The sequence below is a fragment of the Trachemys scripta genome, chromosome 1, assembly GCF_013100865.1.
Source record: "Trachemys scripta elegans isolate TJP31775 chromosome 1, CAS_Tse_1.0, whole genome shotgun sequence".
NCBI lineage: Eukaryota > Metazoa > Chordata > Testudines > Emydidae > Trachemys > Trachemys scripta.
Window position 1 is genome coordinate 53,225,749 of NC_048298.1, and position 26,002 is coordinate 53,251,750.

The 26,002-nt window shown below is 42.0% G+C and overlaps 2 protein-coding genes and 1 pseudogene across 12 annotated transcripts in view; 2 read left to right on the top strand and 1 right to left on the bottom strand.

The window, feature by feature from the left end:
* Window positions 1–1,829: 1,829 nt before the first annotated feature.
* Window positions 1,830–24,192, bottom strand: ZCRB1 (zinc finger CCHC-type and RNA binding motif containing 1). 4 transcript variants are annotated; one of them, XM_034769689.1, is made up of 8 exons: window positions 24,098–24,192; window positions 10,222–10,309; window positions 10,020–10,048; window positions 6,525–6,636; window positions 6,329–6,436; window positions 4,288–4,400; window positions 4,108–4,183; window positions 1,830–2,726 (listed from the first exon to the last, which is right to left on the bottom strand). In XM_034769689.1, the coding sequence occupies exons 2-8, from the start codon at window positions 10,303–10,305 to the stop codon at window positions 2,595–2,597; spliced, it is 654 nt and encodes a 217-aa protein (XP_034625580.1). In that variant the 5' UTR covers window positions 10,306–10,309; window positions 24,098–24,192; the 3' UTR covers window positions 1,830–2,594. The 4 variants fall into 4 exon arrangements, with proteins under 4 accessions (XP_034625580.1, XP_034625571.1, XP_034625562.1 ...); XM_034769680.1 differs by lacking the exon at window positions 24,098–24,192 and adding an exon at window positions 21,891–21,943; XM_034769671.1 differs by lacking the exon at window positions 24,098–24,192 and adding an exon at window positions 17,607–17,752.
* On the top strand, window positions 13,825–25,701 carry LOC117870916 (annotated as a pseudogene).
* Window positions 17,807–26,002, top strand: part of PPHLN1 (periphilin 1) — a 130,405-nt gene continuing 122,209 nt past the window's right edge. For 3 of the 8 annotated variants that reach the window (XM_034769608.1, XM_034769626.1, XM_034769647.1), the window contains exon 1: window positions 17,816–17,900. The gene's annotated coding sequence lies outside the window, so the exon portion shown is untranslated. Of the gene's footprint in view, window positions 17,901–26,002 lie in introns of all 8 variants that reach the window. The other 5 variants (XM_034769599.1, XM_034769617.1, XM_034769639.1 and 2 more) reach the window with 3 other exon arrangements.

The following is a 26,002-nucleotide window of genomic DNA, read 5'->3' on the forward strand; positions in this document are numbered from 1 at the left end:
CTCTGCACCCGTTCCAGTTTGAGTTCATCTTTTTTAAACATGGGAGACCAGAACTGCACACAGTACTCCAAATGAGGTCTCACCAGCGCCTTGTACAACGGAAGCAGGACCTCCTTATCCCTACTAGATATACCTCGCCTAATGCATCCCAAGACAGCATTGGCTTTTTTCACCGCCACGTCGCATTGTCGACTCATAGTCATCCTGCGGTCTACTAGGACCCCTAGGTCCTTCTCCTCTTCCGTTACTTCTAACCAATGCGTCCCCATCTTGTAACTAAAATTTTTATTAGTCATCCCCCAAATGCATCACCTTACACTTTTTACTATTAAATTTCATCCTATTCCTGATACTCCAATTCACAAGCTCGTTCAAGTCTCCCTGCAGGATATCCCTATCCTCCTCCGAATTTACAACGCCTCCCACCTTCATATCATCCGCAAACTTTATCAGCCCACTCCTGCAATCGGTTCCGAGGTCAGTTATAAATAGATTAAATAAAATGGGTCCCAAAACCGAACCTTGAGGCACTCCACTAGTAACCTCCCTCCAACCTGACAGTTCACCCTTTAATACGACCCGCTGCATTCTCCCCATTAACCAATTCCTTATCCACCTCTGGATTTTCATATCGATCCCCATGTTTTTCAGTTTAACCAATAATTCCTCATGGGGTACAGTATCAAACGCTTTACTGATACTGTTTTTCTTCTCTTACTTTCTCCTGTCACTGCCATTTTCTAAACCTTTGTGCAGGTGGGAAAAGGGGAAGCCAGCAAACTCATTATTTTATCTCTTAGCGCAATTCAAAATAGCACCAGAAAAGATATAGTTAAAAGTACATATTTGAGCTTTAATTAAAATTTAAGATTGAGATTTTAAAGAAGGATCTATGCCCAGGGAGATCCAGATTTGCCTTCTGCAGCCTTTGGAAGAAGAGAACTCTTTTGGTTTGTCACAATCCTCAGGCACAGCAGGAGCTGTACTGGCCAGTAGGTCTCTTCTCCAGGCATGTAAGAATGAAAGCTGTATTTTTGCAACACTGTTAAAAATGGATGACTAAGATCCTGGTGATGTTGAAGGAGCAGGTGACGTGTGTGGACAGATAGACAGAAAGCCCTTCCAGATTGATTATCTCCCACAGGTACACTAAGTGTCTGAATCCAAAGTGATCAATTGAACGGGGGTGGAGGGAAGATGACAGGTGAGTGTACAAGCTTATTGCAAAAGTCACTAGAGCTGCATGACAAAACAAGCTTGACGAACCCTCAGTACACTTTATGAACCACCAGTATATGTTCTGATTCTTAAAAAGGTGCCAATCAATTTGCTCTGTATATGTACTAGAAAGTAAGTATACATAGTTCAGTGACAACAGACTAAACTTGGAAGAGTTTTCACTAATGAAATACCTTCAAGGAAATGTAGTCTGAAGGAATTACAGCAGCAAGACAGAAGTCCCAATATCTAATTCAAGCTCTGTCACTGGCTTGCTTTGTAGCCTTTGGCAAAGGACTTTATCTCTCTATTCAGTTTCCACATCTGTAAATTGGGGATAATATTACCTACCTACCTACCTACCAGATATATTGTAAAAGTTACTTAGTGTTTGTAAAGTGCTTTGAACATAAAGCTCTAAAAAAATCACTATATATTATTAGCATTCTGGTATCATAATGATGAGGACAATATAAATACCAAGATAGAGAACTGCTAGCATGAAACACATGCACTGTCACCTAGCCTTGATCTAACATTGTAAACAATTAGTAATTAAGTCATACTATGTCTCTACACTTGAATAAGAGTGCAGCGGCAAGCCCTCCATCCCACTGAGAGTCTTCAAATATTTATTTAAAAAAAGAAAACATTCATTAAAAATACACATATTCCTCTAATGCATTAAAATAAAATTGCCAGCAATTTTTAAAAAATTCTCATGGAGATTTTCAGTAAACAACATTCCTAAACACCACATCTCACTTAACTTTTGTGATTCCCAGAAAGATTGTATTTTCAATAGTAGTTTTAGGATAAGCAATGATTAATTACTAAAACTGTACATAGATCCAGAACAAAAACAGAATAAAGCCTTTTAATGTTCCTCTTAAATAACAGCAAGTTGCTAAATTGTTTCACAAACACTGACTAAAGTTATAACATAGCAGTTGGCAATTTAGATTCTATTTTGCAGTTATCCTATTATAACAGCCTACACTTTAGAATAATGGTCACTGAGGGTGAAATTCAGCCCCATGAGGACGGACCAAAGCAAGCTCCACTTGCAAACAGAACTTAAGTGGTGCACAAGCCTTGGGTTTGTCCCTCTACCCAGGGCTGAAACATTAAGGCCTCAATGTTACATGCTGAAGGATCCAGGTCTAACTCAGGATGCTAAACTCAAATTAAAAATTCAGAAACATGATATTTGAAACCAGACATTGTATTAGAAGTATCATTAGAAATTAGTATTTTTGTTTAATTTATGATAGCACAAGTTTTAGCAGCAACTTTCTTTAACTCTAAAACAAAGCTATATTACAGACAGCTTTGTAATACTGTACAAATGTACACTCTCTCTACGTATATATAAATCAGTCACTAAATTCTTCCTCATCACTGAAATATGCACTTTTTTTAATCCGTGGTCTTCTCGAATCGTCAGACGTTGAAGGTTCCCCTGCAGTCTGTTTCCATCTTTGCTGCTCTTCTTCAATTTTGGCTTGCTACAATGCAATTGCAAAAATGGAAAATATGAACTATTATTTTGATAAAAAGTAATAGGTACTATGCAATACATTAAATGCAGTAATGCAAATATTATTTGGTGTAATATTTAATGTGTGTGTATTAGACTCTTTTGGAATAACAATTAAACAAAAATAATTTTAGGGCTCATTAGCATTCTTAAATGGACTGATTACCTGAGGCAGAATGAATTCTGAAATGATGCTGAAAACAATGCTGTCCCTTGTATGCTAGTGGGTAAACAGTCTTCAGCACCAGTGCAGGAAGACCCACTGCCAACAACCACTGTAAGGAACTGACCTACTTGCAAATATAGATGAGCCTTAAGACTGCAGTATACGTTGGAAACCCTTTGAAGCCAAGTATACTTTGTATTGTGGGTTGACATTAGTAGAGAAGCCTTGGAAACAACAAGGAACTGAGATTTTGTCATTCAAAGAATGAATGAACCAGTCCATACCCAAAATAAAAGTTCTTTTGTTCAAGTAAAGGCTGAAGGTTTGGCTGGTTCTGATTTTAGTGGGAGTAGTCCCTCACTCCAATTATTATACATACCTCACATGGGTACTGAAGTACATGAAGTATTTACTGACTTTTTAGCATTTTCATTCTCGACCTCTATATTTCATTAGTGAAGGGCTTTTTTGGGGAGGTGGATGGTGGGGGATTTTATGTACCTCAGACTAGATGATCTAATGGTCCCTTCAGGTCTTAAGATCTATGAATTACCAGAATAATAATAAATAATTATAAGGCTGAGCCTCCCTGAACTTGTGTATGTGTTTTTTAATCTGAACACAGATCCAAATTTCATGGCAGGCTCTATAATGAAACAAAACCCGATAGCAGAATAAACTTAAATAAAAAAATCTGAGAGTCTATCATAGGTGTCATGATGGATTAGATTTTTTTTAAATCCTATAAAGTTACACTGATAAGTGAGTCTTGAAAAAGGGCTTTTTGAGAGGCATCCAGATTGAGCTAAGCAAATATGATGTCAGGAGTCAAGAGGGGCTGGGGGAGCAGAAGTGACAACATCCAGATAGACAGCTAAAGTTGTGAAGAATCTTGAAGGTAAGAATGAGGAGTTTGGATCTGACATGGGTGGCAACAGCAAACTAGTGGAGTGATTTTAGGAAGGGCTGGAATGGTTGCAGCATTAAAAAAGACAATATTCACCATGTTTTGGACAGATTAGAAAACAGTGAGGATGACTTTCCAGAATACCACAGAAGGGAGGGTTGCTGTATAGATGTGTGTGTGTGTGCGAGATATAGTCTAGATGCTTGTAATTTTTATTTGAAGTTGCTTTAAAAATTATTTAGAAACAAAGATACATACTGTAATTCAATTTAGTACCTGAAAAGCTATGGCCTGGCTGAGGCTATCCAGGGCAGGATCTTCACCCTCATCTTCGCTTTCTTCCTCTTCCTCACTAAATAGTGTAAAAAGTAAAAATATAAAACAGATGCACTTCATTTTAAAAACACAGTACAATAAGAGTAAAGAGTGTGGATATTTAAATGTAGGTGCCCATACAGTTCTTCTTCTGGTTCAACTATTTTCTTCCTTTTCTTCTTTTCTTTCTTTTTTGGAGGCTCACGTTCTCCTAGCATATTTTTAGGACAAGCATAACTTAAGTGTCCTGTTTCCTTAGAGAAAAAGAAACATAGGTTAATAGAAGCAATTAAAAACATGGCACTAAGTATATCCTTAGGAAAATTAACATTAAACAATTCAAAATGGCAGCAGTTTTAATAAAAGAAGAGGAATGTTGCACTGGTATGTAGAATGCAAATAAAATAAACCCTTACTTGCAGATTTACCCTGGAAATGGGAAAAGTTAGCAGTGATACTGTACGCTAGTCACAAGTTATGCTTTGGAATCAACTATAAAGGAAAAAACAACACATTTTTATTTGGCTGTTGTAAAAGTTGAATACACTAGCAAGTAACCTACACTCAAGATCACACATGGTCCTCAGTATCGGAGGTCAGAGAATCATGATAGCAATGACATTTCTGATTTGAAGATGGTAAGAATGGGTATTTAAATAACTATTAATATTATTCATATTAAAATTATCCAAAACTCAGTTTAAAATCTTAGCTTAATCTGAAGTATGGAATTTGCTTAGATGTATCTAAATTCATAGAAAATAGGTGTTTTATATATATATATATATAAAAAATGATCCTCTCCCTCACATACTTGCATCCAATTAGTTCATTTTATCATCCATTTATCATTGTGTTATTTGGTGTTATGGTGAACTCATATGCTATTTCATATATAATCAATGTGTGCTAAATAGATTTAAATTGTAGGATTATAGAGGTATATGCTTGATGAGTATTTAGGAGTGATGAGTGTATAGGTGGTAGGTACATAAGTAAAGCATGGCTCGAATGCAAAGCCTACAGGCTGAGGCCCGTAACAGTTTAGCTTAGCCTACAGCCTAGTATGGCTATCAAATGCTTGACATGAATGAGTAACCGAAGAATAACCTTATGCCAGTAAGATTACAAGATGACTGGAAAGAATGGGCCAATAAGTGATGTTACAGACAATATGTTATAATGTAGCTGTATAGACTGCAAGATGCCTGATTATAACATCATGGGATGTCCTGCTTTGACTGCAGGACACATTGTGCATAGATGCTAATGAGAATAAGATGAAGAAAGACAACAACCAATGAAAAACAAGGCACCCCAATATTCATGGTGTGTGGAAATACAGATAAATAAAAGAGGGTTGAAACCTTCATGTATATGCATAAGGTGTTAGATGTGGTCAGAACAACAATATAAAAGAGGTTCCCTGATTGGGTACAGGAGGGAAGACCCCAAGGGAGGAAGACCCATGGAAGACTTCATTGGGATGTCCCAAGCAGGAACCACCCCATCTCTATGACCACCTGTTGAAGATCTACCCTACTCTATGAAATCTTTGGGTACATGAGTATGGATATGACATTGGCCCAGTACATGTACTCTCTCAGACTGAGTAAATGGGTATGTGAGCGTAACTTATAATTTTTACTTGTAACTGTGTTTGGGCTACAGTCCTCATTCTTTGTGTGTTCCTAGAGCCTCCAAATCTCCACCCTATTTATCTTTAAACTGTAGCAACAGGAGCTGGTCTCACTGCAATTTACCACAGAACTATCAATTCATTCAGTTTAAAATAAAGGCTACACAAGCTTGTTCGTATAATTTATATTTCTCCTCTCCAAATGCATCAAGCAGTTTCAGAGGTGTAGAAGAAAGAACAGTTGTTATAAAACAAAAAATAGATACTTTTGTTTGTAATACAGCATTAGATTTATTGATTATAATATTACAGTGCTGATTGCACATATGTTTATAGTTACCAGGTAGTCATATTTCTAGAAGACCCCAAATACCCAGAGAAGTCCAGGCTAGAATCATTGCTGAAGTGGAGAAAATATTGATGTGAGCTTCATGATACTACCACAAGGAATGATGTGATGTGTGTGGGGCAAGACTAGTGACAACATAAACCAAGAACAAAGATGGAAACATTTGTTTTAGATCCATCGTGTAATTTACTCACCCCACATTCATAACATTTAGATTTATCGAAGTAGTTACGTCTACGGATGAATTCCGCTGCTCTTCCATTGTCAATAGCAATACTTGCTTTTATCACTCTTCCAAATAACTAAACCAAAAGGAAAAAAAAACTGAGTCCACATTTGAGAAATCTGAACTCTCCCAGTCTTTTGCCATGGCATTTTTCTGTAGCTTACTTGTTTGTTGTTAAGCGCCCGAGAACAGTTTTGTGCAGATTCTTTATCCAAAAACAAAATAAATGCAACTCCTTTACTCTTCCTGGTGTCTTTGTCCTTCATAATAGTAACTCTGAAAATAAACATATAACAAAGTTACTGATAGGGGAAAAATCCTATCAAGCCATTTTTCATTACTTAGAAATACCCACAAGTATCAGCTTTATGTTAAATATAATTGTTAATTATACGAGCCAATGTTCCCTGTAATTTTATCCATCCATGTACGGAATGAATTTTGTTATGTGCGCCAATATCGAGGTAATGTGCGGATGTGCACCACCAGTAGAAACAAAAAACCTAGATATAATATATATTTTAAAAAAAGTTACCATAGGGATAATTACTCCAACCAGGACAGGTTAGGCATTTTAGAACTCACTAGTCAAAAAATTAAATTTAAGTATGAGAGAGAAATAAAATTATGAGATGCATAGCAGTCAAAAAAAAGGAAAATAACAGCACTTTGAAAGAATAAAATTACAGAGAATATATGTGCATTGCAGGAAGTACCAAGAGGTAAAAACACCAGTGTATGTGTGTGTACCTGTATGTGAGAGACACAGAGACAGTGTCTATGCGCTTGCTGCTGGAGAAGTGTATGATACACCATGCACTGTCTCTTTAAGCAGAGAGGCAATCACCAGAAAGCTCATTCAGATTGTAGCACCTGCCAGCACCTCTGTCCTGCTCCTGAGCCCTGTCCCCCATTCTGCAGAGATGGGGTACATGGGCAGGGGGGAGGAGGACACCCTGACATCAGTGCCCTCCCCTACCCTCCGCTCTGCAAAGGAAGCAGGAGGGTCCCAGGAGCGGTTGGCCAGCGGCTCCAAGGCAGAGGGCAGGAGCAACACAGCTGCAGAGAAGTGGGGGGAAGGAAATTTGAACACACATCACCAGATGTATGGGCTGGATGAATGGACTATAAGGTGGATAGAAAGCTGGTTAGATCGTCGGGCTCAACAGGTAGTGATCAATGGCTCCATGTCTAGTTGGCAGCCGGTTTCAAACAGAGTGCCCCAAGGGTCAGTCCTGGGGCCAGTTTCGTTTAATACCTTTATTAATGATCTGGAGAATGGTGTGGACTGCACTCTCAGCAAGTTTGCAGATGACACTAAACTGGGAGGCGTGGTAGATACGCTGGAGGGTAGGGATAGGATACAGAGGGACCTAGACAAATTAGAGGATTGGGCCAAAAGAAACCTGATGAGGTTCAACAAGGACAAGTGCAGAGTCCTGCACTTAGGACGGAAGAATCCCATGCACTGTTACAGACTAGGGACCGAATGGCTAGGAAGCAGTTCTGCAGAAAAGGACCTAGGGGTTACAGTGGACAAGAAGCTGGATATGAGTCAACAGTGTGCCCTTGTTGCCAAGAAGGCTAATGGCATTTTAGCTGTATAAGTAGGGGCAATGCCAGCAGATCGAGGGACGTGATCGTTCCCCTCTATTCGACATTTGTGAAGCCTCATCTGGAGTACTCTGTCCAGTTTTGGGCCCCACACTACAAGAAGGATGTGGAAAAATTGGAAAGAGTCCAGCGGAGGGCAACAAAAATGATTAGGGGGCTGGAGCACATGACTCATGAGGAGAGGCTGAGGGAACTGGGATTGTTTAGTCTCCAGAAGAGAAGAATGAGGGGGGATTTGATAGCTGCTTTCAACTACCTGAAAGGGGATTCCAAAGAGGATGGATCTAGACTGTTCTCAGTGGTACCTTTTGCCATGGCATTTTTCTGTAGCTTACTTGTTTGTTGTTAAGCGCCCGAGAACAGTTTTGTGCAGATTCTTTATCCAAAAACAAAATAAATGCAACTCCAATGACAGAACAAGGAGTAATGGTCTCAAGTTGCAGTTGGGGAGGTTTAGGTTGGATATTGGGAAAAACTTTTTCACTAGGAGGGTGGTGAAGCACTGGAATGGGTTACCTAGGGAGGTGGTGGAATCTCCTTCCTTAGAGATTTTTAAGGTCAGGCTTGACAAAGCCCTGGCTGGGATGATTTAGTTGGGGATTGGTCCTGCTTTGAGGGAGGGGGGTTGGACTAGATGACCTCCTGAGGTCCCTTCCAGCCCTGATATTCTATGAGTCTATGTGTGCAGCTCTGCTAATCAAGTGCATGGCACTTGATTGACTCCTGGGCGGCCTGTGCAGCCACGCAGCTTAGAGGGAACATAGCAATGAGCAGCAAAACACTAAAGAGAACAAACACTTTTTAAGGAGGGGTACAGGTAAAATGTGGATCTGCTTCTAATAGCAAATATAAAAAGCATACAGATTTCTCTGACTGGGCCTGACAATGAAAAGCTCTCTTGTGGTGTAAAAAAATTGAATTATAAAGCTTGAATTGAATCACATTGAATAATAAAACTTGAAGACTAATTACTATTTGGGCTTAACAGTTTATGGAACCCCTTTCTGAATGGTGAGCTTTCAACTTAAGGCTGCCACTTGTCAGATCAGTCATCTTGGTGTTGAACAGAAAAGATACAAATAGGATAAGTGGCCAACACATGCTCTACTGGGCTTCTTGCTTATTTTGTCCCTGGTTCAGTCTGTGCCATTTTCACCCCTTTAATTTTTCTAATTTTTTTCCTAAGGAAAAAGGACTGCTTGGGACTTTATAATCTTGAAGTGACAAAGAGAGACAGATCAGTGTCTGCTTATGTCCTGAGATGAAGCAGGAACCTCCGTTTTGAAATGAGAGAAAGATGAAAAGGGCTCCTTTTTTATACTAAGCATACCCAGTTAAGGTTTCCCACTGACTTTAAATGAATTAGAAATTATTTTTTCTATTGCCTGTGGTTTGATGGGCATTTCCTACTGATTGTGAAGGTATACTGAAGATGTATTTTATTATGGTTTACATTTTAAAGTATTGGTAAGTTTATCTTCCCGAGAAGGGGCTGGAGCCTTGAAGCTACAATTCTCTTTCTTCAATGTCTCAGAATCTATTTTGAGACTAAGAGCTAATACCAGCTCGTTGCATTTTGCTATGATCCTAGTGAGATCAACAATCTTATTTTTAAATGCCTCATCACTGGCCCGGGGCTAGTATTTAGAAGTGTCTACTCATTTCAAAACTGTCTAAAAGTCATATAGAGTCCACACTTGTGAGGAGGAAGGTTAGTAAAATGAGAGTCTTATTTAAAGCACTTCAGTGAGAGGCATCCCAGTACATAACAGTATCCTGCTTGCTCCAGGGAATCGACTTTCAGAGCACTATTAGTCTCTGATGTATATTTATATCATGAGTGTGACTGCAACAAACTCCCAACTGTTACAAGAGTGCAATTAAATTTACACTGTATTAAATATGGAAAAAAAGATTCAATACAGTTCTCTACTTCATGCTTAAAATAAATTTTAAGTGTACAAAGTACATAAAGAAAGAAAAAGCACTAAATATTGGAGACCAACTTGAAGAAAAACAACATGCCAGGCCATGTTTATACTTACTTAACAACTTTCCCATACTTGGAAAAAATCTGAAACAAAGAGCATTATATATAGGTTTAGCAGTCTGTTGTTAAATCAAACACTGTAACAAAATGACAGTTCACAAAAGTTTAAAATATACACAACACAAATGATGCATTTTACATAATGGCTGCATATTAATCTAAATAATGCAACTTCTTTTACACGCAGATGTGCTTACCCTGTATAAGTCGTTGTTGGTCAGAGAGAAGGGCAAGTTGGACACATACACTGTGCTTTTACTTGGTGCTAACCCACCACTCATTTTACTGGGGAGAGAGAGAGAGAGAGATTAACTAGTTGTTTTCAATAAAGTGATCTCAATTTAAATAAAAAGATGAGCTCTTCCAAATATATATTGTAAAGTCATATGTTAAAACTGTGGGTGTAACGTGGCTTTGATTTCCCTATACAGTTTGACATTAAATCAATGTTCACTTTCATGTTCCACAGTGTAAAGGAAAAATCAAAGCAGTATTACTGCTCATGAATTACCAATTGACTAGGACAGGACAAAATCAGTAAAGTTGGCACAAGCCAACTCTACTAAAATGAGCTTTGAATGACTTGTGAAATAAATTCAGCTTTCAGACTAAATAAAACAGGTACTATTCCATCTATCATTAGACATTTTGGTCAATTCCTGAAGTTAATGAAAGTATTGTTTGAATAAGGATTGAATGATTTGCCTCTCTGGATGCAAAATGTAGGTCAGCTGAGTTCAACATTAGAAATCCATACTGATAAGATAAACAGCAAATCTCTTCAAACCAATACCTCAATAATTGGGGGGGGGGAAAAACAATAATTCATTAACTTTAAAAATTAGCAGTGTTATTTATCATACCAAACAGTTATATTTTTCTTTCATTTCCTTGTAACTGACACCCCCTATATCCCTGCATCTAAGTCTCCGCGGAACTCAGTATTTTCCTTTCCCCCCTTTCTTTAAGGATCTGCATCTCTCCTACATGCACTCCCTTCTCCACACAGGAGGCTCTGGAGGTAGCAGACTAGGCAGCACAGCTTCTTGCAACCCAGTCCTGTCTCATACTCTCTTGGTCCATCACCACTTCTACCATTCCTTTCCCTTTCTCTCTGCCCTCATCCATGTTTACATTTTTATGTTGTTTATAAAATATAAATTATTTTTAAAACTGCATATGCACATGTGGAAACAGCTCTCTGTGTGAGCGTGGGCCAGATTGTAGCTGTAAGTAACAGGAAAAGGGGGAGGGAAGGAGAGAGAGAACAACCAAATCACTCCATCCTGACATTTAAGGGGCACACAACTCTGCATAGAACATTTCTTGTTTCTGGCTCATTGTGCAGTCTTGGCTTGATTCAAAATTCAGAACAAAACAGTAAACAAAGAATACCAAAATGACAAACTGTCCTTAATTAACAAAGTGTCCTTTAAGCACTAGAGCAAGATAGATGGACAGTTTCCTAGTTCCTCCTTGCTTCTTTGGCTTGGGGCGGGGGAAAAGAACTCTTCCCTGTTCTCCTCAGGCCACAGTTGCCAATTTTCATGCAGTAAATAAGCACCCCAACTTTTACAAGAAGCCAAAAATCAAGCTAATCCCATTTCAAAACAAGGCCAAAACAAGCCAATCCCAAAGAAGCCCAACACTCTATGTGACTGGATCCCCCGGCCTGCAGTCTGGGACTGCGGTGAGCCCCCTGTGCACTCCTGACTCTCTCCCCCACTTGCCCAGAGCCAATAAAAACAAAACAAGCAACAAGCCAAAAACTAGCCAACAAGCAACTCATAAGCCAAGTAAGCTAAAACCAAGATCAATTTCTGCGTTTTTTTCATGGATTTGGCATGTCTGTCTCAGGCCCTTCTCTCCCAGCCTTCCTGTGCCATAAACCGTCTCTAATGAAACCCCAGTTAATTCCTTTCTTGTCTACCTTATTGTAGCATTTATTATAAATCAAGGACTTCCCAAGGACAATTTTAAAAAAAAATGAGTTTGTAGGCCAATGAAATACAAGTCAAAAAGATTTAGGGAAAAAAATAAAAAAAAATCAATGACAATTTCTGAAAAACTAACTTTTTCTGTTTTTTCCCTTAGAACTTCCCAGCGAATATCTACCCTGGGATGATACACAAGAAGTGAAATTTAAGGAGATTGGTTTCTTTTTGCAGATGTTCCCAGGGGGACAGTTTAAAAAAAAACAAACAAACAGATTTATAAAGGGAGGCTATTTTCACCCTTAACTAAGGAATGACTATTGCCATATCCTGTTTCCAAACCCTGGATATTTTCTAACACTCTGCTTCAACAACTTGTAGAGAGTACATTCCTATAACACATTGATTTCCCAAGTGCTTTCCCCTTCATTTCCTACGTGCTTGCTGCAGTGCAATCTGTGTGGGTGGCAGCTAGTGACTGAGCTTTTGAGTTTTCCTTTCCTTCCCTTCTCTGTTTAGGAACTGTATTTCCTTTGGCACAAGTATATGAGGTGATAAAGGTTATGCAAATAAAAACACAGAAAAGGTTCACAATGAAGGACAGATGTTACTTGTGGTGCTATGTAGGCTGCCCACATATTCCTAGACTCCCTTACTGCTTGGCATTAAATGCCCTAAGTCAAGGCTAACCAATTTGACCAGGCACCATGCCTTCCAAATAGATGGCCATAAGTGTGGTTATCCAGACACAAAGTGCTGTATTCAAAGGAAATGTTAAAAGCTTTGCGGGTTCTGCATTATGGATCTCTGCCATATGGGGGGCAGGGAGAAGAATGGGTAAAGCTTGTTCCATGGATAGAGGGCAATTAGTTTGCCTCAGAGAAAAACGTAAGCTAAACTCTCCTACAACTCGTGACTCTCCCCAGCAGGTCTCATTTTAGCGAGCAGAACAATGGTCTGCAGGCTGACAAACATTAGACAGCTTGATTGGGTGACAACCACTTGGCAACCTTGGGGGTGCAGAACCTGTGCAACAATCTATATATGTGACTTTTTTCTTGCCATTACCTTTTGTGACTTAGAAGCAAAATTTGAAAATGTCTTTCAGTATAAATTGGACCTTTTCAAGTTAGGGATAAAGCCTTACTGAGATAGAGAATAATAAGTTCAAGGCTCTGATTGATTTGTTGAGTCGCAACATAACTTTTCTATACTTGGCCTATGACGCATTTAAACAACCCACATTCGCTGCTGAACTAATCCACACTCAGGCCAACCAATTTTGGATACGAGTTCTTCTGCCTTGATTTCCACTCCTGTATTTTGTTTTGTGATACCATCAGCCATCCTGCCTTCTGGATCTGACTACACCCGATATATCTTCTTCTTCTTCAATGCTTGGCCAAACAGTCGGCAGCAGTGATCATATGCCATTTGTTCCGTTCCTGTACAGTAGCAAGAGCTTGACAAGCTGAGAATCTAATGTCGGAACAGACTTGATGCACCCATGTTATAGGAGGTCTGCCTCTGGGCTGCCTCCATTCCTCAGTTGGTGGAATTTTATCCCGGATGTTACAAGCCATCTAGAAAATGGCATTCGTTGGAATGTCTTGTGGCATTCTCGCAACATGTCCGAAAAGTGTAAGATACCATCTGCAGACAATGGCCCCAGGAGTCTGTAGACTGGAGCAACCATAAACATTTGCATTATAGATAAAGCCATTCCACTTTATGCCCAATATACAACATTGGCAAAGCCCCCAGCTTTGCCTAATCTGAATAGCATAGTGTCCATGTTTTGCAACCATACAGCAGTGTGGAGAGGAAACAGTTTGAACAGATCCTGAACTTGGTTGTCATGCCGAGATGACGTTGATTCCATATTTGTTGTAAATGACCCAGGGCAGACACTGCAATGCCCATCCAGTGGAGAACCTCCATGTGAGAGCTGGAGGAACTGGTGAGTATAGAACCCAAATAGCAAAAGCTAGAAAGTGCTTCAACAGTTTCATTATTTGAAGAGATTGGGGTTGTGCATGGACTTGATCCTAGATTTTGCAGATTTATCTTTGATCACTTAACATGGAGGCCATCCTTAGCCAACTCCTCCTCCATTTGCTGGAGTGCCTTGCGAAACCTGTTGAGGCTCTGTACTAGAATAACAACATAATTCGCATAGTCAAGATCTAAGAGCAGTGGTGGTCAACCTGTGGCCCGTCAGTGTAATCTGCTGGTGGGCCACGAGACAGTTTGTTTACATTGACCATCCACAGATACGGCCACCCACAGCTCCCAGTGGCCGTGGTTTGCCGTTCCTGGCCACTGGGAGCTGCGGGCGGCCATGCCTGCAGACGGTCAATGTAAACAAACTGTCTCGCGACCCGCGGGACGCAGGTTGCCCACCACTGTCTAAGAGCAAAAGATCACCTGTCTTAATGGCTATGGATTTGATGGAACACTGCATGATGAAATTCATTGCCCAACAAAAGTGTGCAGAGCCAGGACACAGCCCTGCCTGACACCAGATACTGATTTAAAAGATGCCAATTTCTAATTGCCAAGATGTATATAGGCAATGTTTCCTTTATACAGCTCGCTAATCAAGTCCAGCAGAGTGGTTGGGACACCTATGCCCTTTAAGGCTTCCATGGTGTCAACTGAATCAAATGAAGCCTTAAGATGGACGTACGTCATGTGCAGGGGATTCTTGACCTCGTGATGTATCTCTGACAACAAGCAGAGGGCCAAAACGGTGTCTAATGTGGACCTGTTCCTCATAAAGCCTGGCAGTTAGGGGTGACGCTTCCAATGCAGCAGGGGCTCCAAAATGAGCCAGCAGAACATGCGCAAACACCTTCCCTGGCAAGGACAGCAAGGTGATCGGCCTGTAGCTCTTACATTCACTGCACAGTCCCTTGCCCTTATAAAGTGAAATCACAATACTGTCCTTCCAAGGAAGTTGGCAAGGTTCCAATTCTCCACACCAGGTGAAAGATGGCCAGAAGTAATTCCATTACAGGGTCAATAGTGCATTTTAGCAGCTTTGGGGGAATGCCATCAGCATCGTCTGTGCATCCGTTTTTCAGTTTGCAGATGGCTGGCTTCACTTCATCCCATGTTGGTGCGTCAGTACAAGTATCTGGGTCCGATATCACAGTGGCTACCAAATCATCCAGCTCTGAGCACTGTAATAACGTTCAAGCCAGCGTGAGAGGATATCGTTATCTGATTTACATGGATGGCCTTGGCTGTTGTTCAAGATGACATTCACAATGACTACCTATTGACTGCTGAGATCGTGGATCGCATGGAATGCTGGCTTTAAGTCTCCCTGGCTAAGCCGAGTTCATCATCATCCACCACTTGGCTATAATATGCCTCATAATCGTGAAATGCAGGGCATTGAACTTTTTTGCTTCAGCTGATTACAGGTGCACTTATTGTTGAGCTCCCCATAGAGTTTGACCTGTACCTCATGATGGTGGAAGGGTGTAACATCTGAAGTGTAGAAAGAATAGTAAATGTGGCAGGCGACCAACTTGGCTTAACAGTGAAATCCTTGCTGACCTTAAACGCAAAAAAGAAGCTTACAAGAAGTGGAAGATTGGACAAATGACCAGGGAGGAGTATAAAAATATCGCTTAGGCATGCAAGAGTGAAATCAGGAAGGCCAAATCGCACTTGGAGTTGCAGCTAGCAAGAGATGTTAAGAGTAACAAGAAGGGTTTCTTCAGGTATATTATCAACAAGAAGAAAGTCAATGAAAGTGTGGGCCCCTTACTGAATGAGGGAGGCAACCGAGTGACAGAGGATGTGGAAAAAGCTAATGTACTCAATGCTTTTTTTGCCTCTGTCTTCACAAACAAGGTCAGCTCCCAGACTGCTGGACTGGGCAGCATAGTATGGAGAGGAGGTGACCAGCCCTCCATGGAGAAAGAAGTGGTTTGGGACTATTTAGAAAAACTGGATGAGCACAAATCCACGGTGCCCGAATGCGCTACATCCGAGGGTGCTAAAGGAGTTGGCGGATGTGATTGCGGAGCCATTGGCCATCATCTTTGAAAACTCATGGCGATCGGGGGAGGTCCTGGATGACTGGAAAAAGGCTAATGTAGTGCCCATCTTTAAAAAAGGGAAGGAGGAGGATCCGGGGAACTACAGGCCAGTCAGCCTCACCTCAGTCCCTGGAAAAATCATGGAGCAGGTCCTCAAGGAATCAATTATGAAACATTTAGAGGAGAGGAAAGTGATCAGGAACAGTGAGCATGGATTCACCAAGGGGAAGTCGTGCCTGACTAACCTAGTTGCCTTCTATGATGAGATAACTGGCACTGTGGATGAGGGGAAAGCAGTGGATGTGTTATTCCTTGACTTTAGCAGAGCTTTTGATACAGTCTCCCACAGTATTCTTGCCGCCAAGTTAAAGTAGTATGGGCTGGATGAATGGACTGTAAGGTGGATAGAAAGCTGGCTAGATTATCGGGCTCAACGGGTAGTGATCAATGGCTCCATGTCTAGTTGGCAGCCGGTTTCAAACAGAGTGCCCCAAGGGTCAATCCTGGGGCCAGTTTTGTTTAATACCTTTATTAATGATCTGGAGGATGGTGTGGACTGCACTCTCAGCAAGTTTGCAGATGACACTAAACTGGGAGGCGTGGTAGATACGCTGGAGGGTAGGGATACAGAGGGACCTAGACAAATTAGAGGATTGGGCCAAAAAAAACCTGATGAGGTTCAACAAGGACAAGTGCAGAGTCTTGTACTTAGGACGGAAGAATCCTATGCACTGCTACAGACTAGGGTCCGAATGGCTAGGTAGCAGTTCTGCAGAAAAGGACCTAGGAGTCACAGTGGACAAGAAGCTGGATATGAGTCAACAGTGTGCTCTTGTTGCCAAGAAGGCTAACGGCATTTTGGGCTGTATAAGTAGGGGCATTGCCAGCAGAACGAGGAATGTGATTGTTCCCCTTTATTCGACATTGGTGAGGCCTCATCTGGAGTACTGTGTCCAGTTTTGGGCCCCACACTACAAGACGGATGTGGATATATTGGAAAGAGTCCAGCGGAAGGCAACAAAAATGATTAGGGGTCTGGAGCACATGACTTATAAGGAGAGGCTGAGGGAACTGGGATCGTTTAGTCTCCAGAAGGACTTGAAAGTTTTACCAATGTGATTATTTCAATAAGAAAACCGAAATCCCTAACCAAAGTAAAATAGCCACACCAGTAAAAGCCCTAGCGTGGACACAGTTGCACTAGTGCAGAGTTATACTAATATTGCTTATTCCCCTTCCCAGCTACACCGCTCTAAAGCGTCGTTATGCTGATATAACGCGGGGCTGTGCCGCTCGGGGCTACACAGTTACAGCGCTACAACCCCGGGGCCCGATCTGCTCCCCTCGGAACTCACTAGCAATAGGAGCTCTGACACTGACCAGCTGTGCTGGGACCTCGGCTCTGGCCCCTCGGGGACGGGGTGAGGGGGGAAAGTCATTCACGCCCCTTGCAGAGGGTAGGAACGAGACGCAACCCCGCCCCCCATCTCCGCCAGAGCCATCCCGGCGCGACCCCCGCCCCGCGGGACGAGGGCGAACCAAAACGCCGTCGTCAGCCCGGGCCGGGATTCGCGCGGAGCCCCCCGCACCCACCTCACGCGGAGCTGCCGGTGAAGCAGCTCAGGCGGGGCGGGAAGACATTACTCCCAGCCGCTTCCTCCTTTCCGCGGGCGCGCTGAAAGCGGACTCATCAGCCCCACTCCTCCTACGGCGCCCTTCCGGGAACGTCAGAAATAAACACACTCTTTAACCAATAACGGGCGACAATAGTTGGAGGCCGGCTGGTAGTTCCGGTTACGTCACGACAGGCGCCGGAAGTGGCCTGGGACCACGAACCGGGCCCGCTGTCGCTTTAGGGGAGAGACACCACGAGCCGGCGCGTGGGGGGTAAGTGCGCGAGGCGGTGCTAAGAACGGTTGAGGGGGTAGTTTCCGGTTTTTCTGGTCCCGCGTGCGCAGCCTCGCGAGGGGCCCTCGCCCCAGCCACGTGCCCCAGGGCGAACGGTAGCAGCTTGAGCCCCCGCTGCGACCCTGAGCTGCCCCGGCTCCCCGCGAGCCTGCGTTGCCCTTGTGGTGGGCGGAGCGCGGCAGCCGCTTGCCCGCAGCACGGCGGGCAGGTAGCCGGGAGCGCACGAGTTCCCATCTCCTCTCCCCTCCCGCTGACGGGACGGTGCGGCCCACACCTGTTCCACGGATCATGTGACTGCGGTTGATGATGGTCACTTTGGTCGGAGCTGAGACTGAACCCAGGCCTCATACGTTAGAGTAGCCAGGCTGCCTCCTGAGGCGTCGGGACCCACGCGCTGTGCTTGGCAAATTGTAACCGCTGCTCTAACCGCTCCCCCCTGCTTCTGCCCCAGAGCTGCAAAGGGGACCAGGCATCTTTCTTCCCAACGCTGCCTTCCTGGTGCCTACCAAGCAGTTGGGGAAACCACTTGTAAAGTGTTTACTAGCTTAAGTAGTAGACATAGGTGCTGGAACTAGGGGTGTGGCAGTACCCCCTGGTTTGAAATGGTTTCTGTCATATACAATATTTACAGATTGGTTCAATGGCTCTCAGCACCCCCTCTATACAAATTGTCCCAGCACCCCAGGTGGTGGAGGTCTGTGGTGTGGGTCAGAAGGTCTCATGTTCAAACTTTGCTGCTGATCTTTGGAGGGCTAATTATGGAACCAAGTGGTGGCATTTCATGTCTTAGCTAATACTGCAGCTAAGTCTTGTTTTAAACTGAATTTACATTCTTTCTGAGATCCATCAGAAAGTCAGGTCAGTCTCAAAATTAGTATTAACTGAGGTTCCTAAGGTACCTTTAGAAAGATTAAGACCAGTCTATGCACTTGCCTATGCTATTTCTACAATGGGGCTATTTCTGCTTACCCATCTCTGCAATGTGCTGTGGGACATACACATTAATATGTCTAGCAAATAATTAAATATGATGAAATTACTGAATAAAAGGATGTTGCATGAAAGAAAAATAGCTAATCCGTGGTTAATGCAGCAGACTGGGTTCCAGAACAACTGGCTTCTAGCTCTGGCCTGCCACAGGCATCCTATGTGCAAATCACTTAAACTACAATTTTTGGAGGTGGACACAAATTTTGTCCTTGATTTTTCAGTGTTACATACCCCTATATGCAGGATTCAGGGGGCTGGGGCAAAGCAATTTTGGGGGCCCCTTCCATAACAAAAAGTTGCAATACTATAGAATGCTATATTCTTGTGGGGGCCCCTGTGGGGCCTGGGGCAAATTGCCCCACTTGCGCCCCCCTCTGGGCAGCCCTGCCTATATGTAAAATGAATGATATTTCTTTATCTTAAAGAGGTGTTAATTAATATTTGTAAAATGCAAAAGAACTGGAGCTTTGTAGAGAGAATGGTGTGAGTGGGCTGGACCTTTGCCAGGTTGGGGAGAACCCGCAAATAATTTTGAGCTGTATTGAGGCCTTGAAGTAACAATGGGGTCCTGGCTCCGGGGGTGAGAAGCGCAGACATGTGTAAGGGGTGGGGTGAGGTACAATGTTTGGGGACCACTGGACTAGATGATTACCCTGGTTCCTTCTGGCCTTGTAATCTCTGACTAGTAAACTAAAAGAATGTAAAATTGATATGTTACAAAAGAGGTGTCAAGATTTTCAGCTCCCTTTTTCATGGTTATTGGTTATATACCTTCACCCTTAGCAAGCTTTGTGTAGATGACTTTTTCCAAGTTAAGTCATAACTAAAAATGAATAAGGATGAAGCTAAGGCTCCAAACCCACAAACTGCTCTGGGCACTCAGACCCCTCCACATACTCTTTTAGTGTGATTCCATGTTGGGTGCACTGTAGGATCAGGACTTATGTTAATTCAGGTCTGGTTTAGTTATTGTAAAAAGTGTGGCTCTTTTAACTTTTTTTAACAAATCAGTTTTTAAATGGCCAAAAGCACACTCAACAGTTATTCTGCACTTGCTCAGCCTGTTGTTGAACTGCCCCTTGCTGCTGTCAAGGTGCCCTGTGTATGGCTTCATAAGCCACGGCATTAAGGGGTAGACAGGGTCTCCCAGGATCACAATGGGCATATCAACTTCCCCTATGGTGATATTCTGGTCCGGGAAGAAAGTCCCTGCTTGCAGCTTCCCGAACAGGCCAATGTTCTGAAAGATGTGTCCATCATGCACCTTTCCAGACCAGCCTATGTTAATGTCTGTGAAACGCCCACGGTGATCCACAAGCGCCTGGAGACCATTGAGAAATACCCCTTGCGGTTAATGTACTCTGTGGCTAGGTGGTCTGGTGCCAGAATTGGAATATGTGCACCATCTGTTGCTCCTCCGCAGTTAGGGAAACGCATTTGTGCAAAGCCATCCACAATGTCATGCACGTTGCCTAGAGTCACAGTCTTTTGGAGCAGGATGTGATTAATGGCCCTGCACACTTCCGTCAACACGAGTCCAACAGTCGACTTTCCCACTCCGAACTGGTTAGTGACCGATCAGTAGCAGTCTGGAGTAGCCAGCTTCCAATCGTCATGCGCTTCTCCAACGACAGGGCAACTCTCATTCTTGTGTCCTTGCGCCGCAGGGCTGGGGCAAGTTCATCACACACTCCCATGAATGTGGTTTTCCTCATCCGAAAGTTCTGCAGCCACTGCTCTGCATCCCAGACTTGCATGACAATGTGATCCCACCACTCAGTGCTTGTTTCCCGAGCCCAAAATGGGCGTTCCACTGTGGTCAGCACCCTCATGAATGCCACAAGCAATCTCGTGTCGTAGCTACTATGCATGGCGAGATTAATGTTGAACTGCTCTTGCCTTTGTAGTTTAAGGAATAACTACACTGCCACTTGTGACATGTTAGTGAGAGTGAGCAGCATATTGGTCAACAGTGCGGGATCCATTCCTGCAGACCAAAGAGGCAGAGCACGCAGTACAGAAACGATTGAAAGATGGCGCCAAATGGGGAAGGAAGCACAGGGATTGCTGGGATGCGAAGCAATGCATCATGGGGCATTAGGACAAGACCCAGAATGCCTTGCGACCCCCTCCGCCTTCCCACAACTCTTAGCGACAGAAGAGGAAGAGATGCTCTGTGGGATAGCTGCCCAGAGTGCACTGCTCCCAATACTATTGCAAGTGTGAACACTCTATTGCACAAGCATCTGACAGTGTGAACACACAACAGCAGTTTCCCTTCAGCACTCTCTCAGCAGCACTGTAACTGCCAGTGATGTAACTCTGCCAGTGAAGACATACCCTTAGAATTTAGTGAGATTCAAAAGAGGAGTTAGACTTTTATATGGATAACAAGGGGACCGAGCCTTTTATAACACACACTATACTTTTTCAATTGTTGTATAGACATTCTTTTTCATTTGAGGTGCATTACTAATATTTCATACAAAATGTAATGCTTAACGGCTAAAATAAATGCTCACAATCTTCCATGAGAAGGTGTATTGCTTTCCCTTGATGAACAATTTGTTTCAGCAAAGGAGTTAACAGAATTTTTACCAAGCTTTTTAGAGTTAATTTGCTTGTGATACCAATTTCACTCTTGTTAACTGTTTAGAAGCACAACTTTAACAACCACTGCTTCCCATTAACGTAACATAACAAAAGAAAAGCATAAACAATTAAACCAACTATAAAATTAAACCAAAATAAATTTTAAATACAGTACTTTGAGGGTATTTGAGGATATACTTTCATGATGCTTTGTTATGTTTGGGAGCCAAAGGTGGAAACCTGTTCAAATTGTTTGGTTAGCTTTATGCATAAATTGTTATTTTAAAACATTTTGGTTATGACGTTCTTATAACTATATTTAAAAGTGCAAACAAGTTTATAAAAAGCCCAAACAAGAAATTAACATTTTGTTAATATTATCTTTACCTTAATGTTGAGGTTTCCCCTTACATTTTTTCTTTGAATAACAAATTTAAAAAAACCTTAAAAAACAAAAAAAAACCCTGTGATTCATAAGAGAATTATTTTTGTATGCAATTGCATTATTTGTTGAGGCAGAAATATATGTACATATATTTGTAACTGAAACGTTTTTGAACTTGCACAAAAATTGGTGTTACTGATACTACGATTATACCCCAACCATGATCTTAAAATAATGTGGTACCACATATACATATATTTTTAAAAGGGTATAAAATTGACTTTTGTTGCAACAAAATAAAAATAATAAAAAATAGTCACGTGACACACACAACATACAATACAAAACAACACACATGACATACAGGACAAACTTACAATTAACAACAAATGGCGCCAGAATTCTATTCATAACTATACAAAGTAAGGCAAACAAAAATAAAAATAAAAAGGGTTATATTTGAATAAACAAATTATTACCTTATTTAAAACTTGTTACATAAATTGTTAAAAATATGTTAAGATTTGCCAAATGTATTAATTTGGTAACAAGGAATTTTGCATTACTTTATATTTAACATTATTTTAAAACTCTGCTATATGGAAATAAGAAAAGCCCATGTTTCAAATATTAGTGAGTGGTTAGGATTAGAAGCAGAGTGTGCATTTCTGTTGCTTGGCAACCATATCTTCAAGAAAGTTAGGGATAATTCCAGCTGTTGCATTCCTGAAGGGTTAAAATACTTAATTTACTGGATTTATTTAAAGTAAAGTTTTTACCTTGTTTTCTTTTTGTTTCTTGTTTTATTCTGTTTTCAATTGCTTTATCTTTTGGAGGTTTCTGTAAAAACTATAACTTTTAACTTTTAAAACAAAGAGAGCAGAATTGAGGAGAGGCGGGGGAAAGTGGCGGGGGGGGGGGTGAAGAGCAACCTAGGAAGGTAGTGAGACCTGAGCCAAGAGAGATTAACTCTATCAAGATATTTAAAAGTACAGGCAGCAGCAGCAAATTTAGCAAACTATGAAAGCATATAAAGGACAAAACTTAACTGGTATGTAAAAATATTTGAGAAAGAAGGTTCTATTTTCAGATATGAGCGCGGAGTGTGGTTTCATGGGTCAAAGCAGTCGGGAACCTGCACAGTTAGGAACCGCGCCCCTGTTTTTTATCCTGGCTTTGAGAGGAGAATGGGGGTAGTTACCTGCTCTTGTAAAACCTGAATTTGTTCCCCCCAATGTCTGTTGCTTTGTGTGCATGCCAAATGGATGGCGGGAGTGCCCTTTTTTGCTGCAGTTAACTGGTTTTGGGCAACTCCATGTGTTAATGCATCAATTCTAGGTGTTAACCCACTTAATTTTGGTTTTTTACTTTGAAATTCTTTTTTATTCACTCTCCTGCGATCGAGTCGCAGTTCCTGTCTCCTAATGTGCTCTGTGAACTGTTCCATATTTTCCTTCATCCGATTTACCAATTCTGTGAAAGTATTGTTTGCTACTCTTTCCTTCTGTGCACTTACTTGTCCTGTTCTGACAGGCACCAGTCTAGGTGTCAGTTTAAGTTTAACTGGAACCTGGCTTTTATCATAAGGTGGTGGTTGCAATGCAGTGGACCCCGCTTCATCTTTTAATTTTACTAGGACCACCTTTTTCCACTTCTGTCCCCATTCTTCAGGCACAGGGTAGCTACCTGAAGCCTGCTGTTTAACACCAATATTTATAACAGGGGACGGCACATGTATTTTTTGTAGGTTACTTGCAGCTGTTTTCAGTGTTTCACTCTGTTCCTGTACTGGTTGTCTCTGGGCTGCTTGCCACCCTGCAAGGGCAGTGGGAGCATTCCAGGGCTGTGTAGCTTCTTTTGATTCTTTTAACTCTTTGTTAAAAGAGTTTGATTCTTTGTTACTGTTATTTGCCCTGCCAAATTTGTGGCATGCTGTTTCAACCATTTCACTATACCATAGACATTAGTTGCAGAATTCTTGCTTTTTTATTTTTATTATTTTTTAGAGCCTTGGTTTCTACCATCGCTCTACATATACCAGTCCATGTTTCCCCACTCTCTTTTTTAAATTCATATGGACCCCCTTTACTGGCAATCCAGCGGGTCCAAGAGTTATTAAACTCCGTGGGGATTATAAGGGAGGGGATCAGGGGGTTTCCTAGCTCGAGGTTTGATTGCGATTTTTACCACGGCAGGTTCGCTTACTCACCAGATCAGCGGTCGGGGTCACCAGTGTTGTCAGATGCTACCGGTAGAGTGCTCTGCTTTCTCCAATGCTGATATCACTCGGCTGTGTGCGTGTGTTCCCTCTGTGTGCTGTCCCAGCTCTGCGCAGATAGCTGACACAGCAAACCCAACGAGAACCCCCAATAACCACAGAATCTAGTAAGATGCAAAGTCACGTCGACAAGGTTTATTGCAACCTTGGACACAATTGCAGTTCCCCGTAGATTACTTAGTCTACCGGGCATACTGCTAATAGGTGCCTCTTGGCAATGGACCCGGCTCAGTTAGTGGCGGGACTTTCCACTACCCCCTCGGCCGAACAAAGATATCCACTCAGGGATGCATTCGTATACACAGATACAAACAAGTTACACATCACTCCTGACGTATTGAGGTGCAACCTCTCTATGCAGCAAGGTACAACCCCTTTACGTAGTAAGGTGCCGCCTCTCACCTTGTACATGTTGGTTTGAACAAAACAACTCTATCCATCATATTACCCTTTTGACCCTGTCATTGGGATGGGTCAGCTTGTTCCTTGAGTGTGGAATGTACAAGTATGCGAATGTTCTGATATCTGGTGTCTAGTACCTTTTAGGTATGTCTCTTTTTGCAGCATCAGCCCTTTCCTTGCCAGCTTCTGTGAGCAGGGCCTGCCTCTGGCTCACAGCTTAACTTTGCTTTATGTTAGCAAAGTCTTGACCATTACTTTAGTTCAGGCCTTAGGCCTCATACCAGGCCTCTGATACAAGGGTTTATGTCTCAGGGCCTCCTCTTACTACAACAAGAATATTCAAAATTGTTATAGTTAATGATAAATTGGAAGGGGTATAAAACCTCAGGCTTCTGGGTTTAAGCCAATGTCAAACTATTAGAGATGAGGATAAAACGTTGATGGGGCACATCTTACTCCACATCTTCCTACTGTGGTATTTCTTGGTGACTGGTTTTTCTTTCGTCTGGTGCTGACCATTGTCAGAGAAAGAATAGTGGACTAGATTGCCGTGGATCTGATCCGATATGGCAAGTCCTATGTATCATGATGTAAAAAAGTAAAACGAAGTCAGATGGTATCACTGTCCATTCTGAAAACACTGGGCATTGTAGTATCACCAAGTTTTGCTCTTTCTTTTACCTTTCATAAAATGTTCTCAGAAATTCTGTCTGACTTGCTCTTGAATCACTTTCATGTAAGACTCAGAGAATCTTTGACTTGACTGACAGTTTACAATATCATACTGAACTGCCAGGTATGCTATAGTTAACGCTTTGTCTGTAAACTTAGTGGACGTATCTGGATGTGGCAAAGGAGTTGCTGAGTGCCATGGAAAGGTACTGAGAGAGAACATTTAAGGCATTATGAAGCTAGCTGTTCGCCACTTGGCTCATTGTGGAGGTGTGAAGTGCATCTTGGGCCTGATATACAAAGAGACTCGGGTGGGGGTTGTCCTAAAGGTATTTTTGGAGAACGTGATCCAAGATGCTGCCACGTACATGGAGCATGCCAAGCCGAAGTCTGTCACTGCCATGAATGTGGTCTATGCTCTAAAGTGCCATGGTTGTACTCTGTATTGATATGGAGACTAAAATAAACAGTGTCAATAAAACAAAGAAAACAGAACTTATAGTTAAGGGTAAGGCCAGCTTTCTGTTTAAAGCTTGACTCTTCTAGATGCTCTAAAATCTGTACTGTTACTTGGATTGCTTTGAAATTTGGTGTGCCTCATGAGTAAGGCTATGGTTTTTGCACAGGTATTTTTATTAAAATTCACAGACAGGGCATGGGCAATGAATGATAAATCATGGATTTATTGAAGCCGAAGCCCCAGCCCCGCTGCCTGGGGCTGAATTATTGGAGGTTTCAAGAAGTCACAGAAGTCTTGTAAAA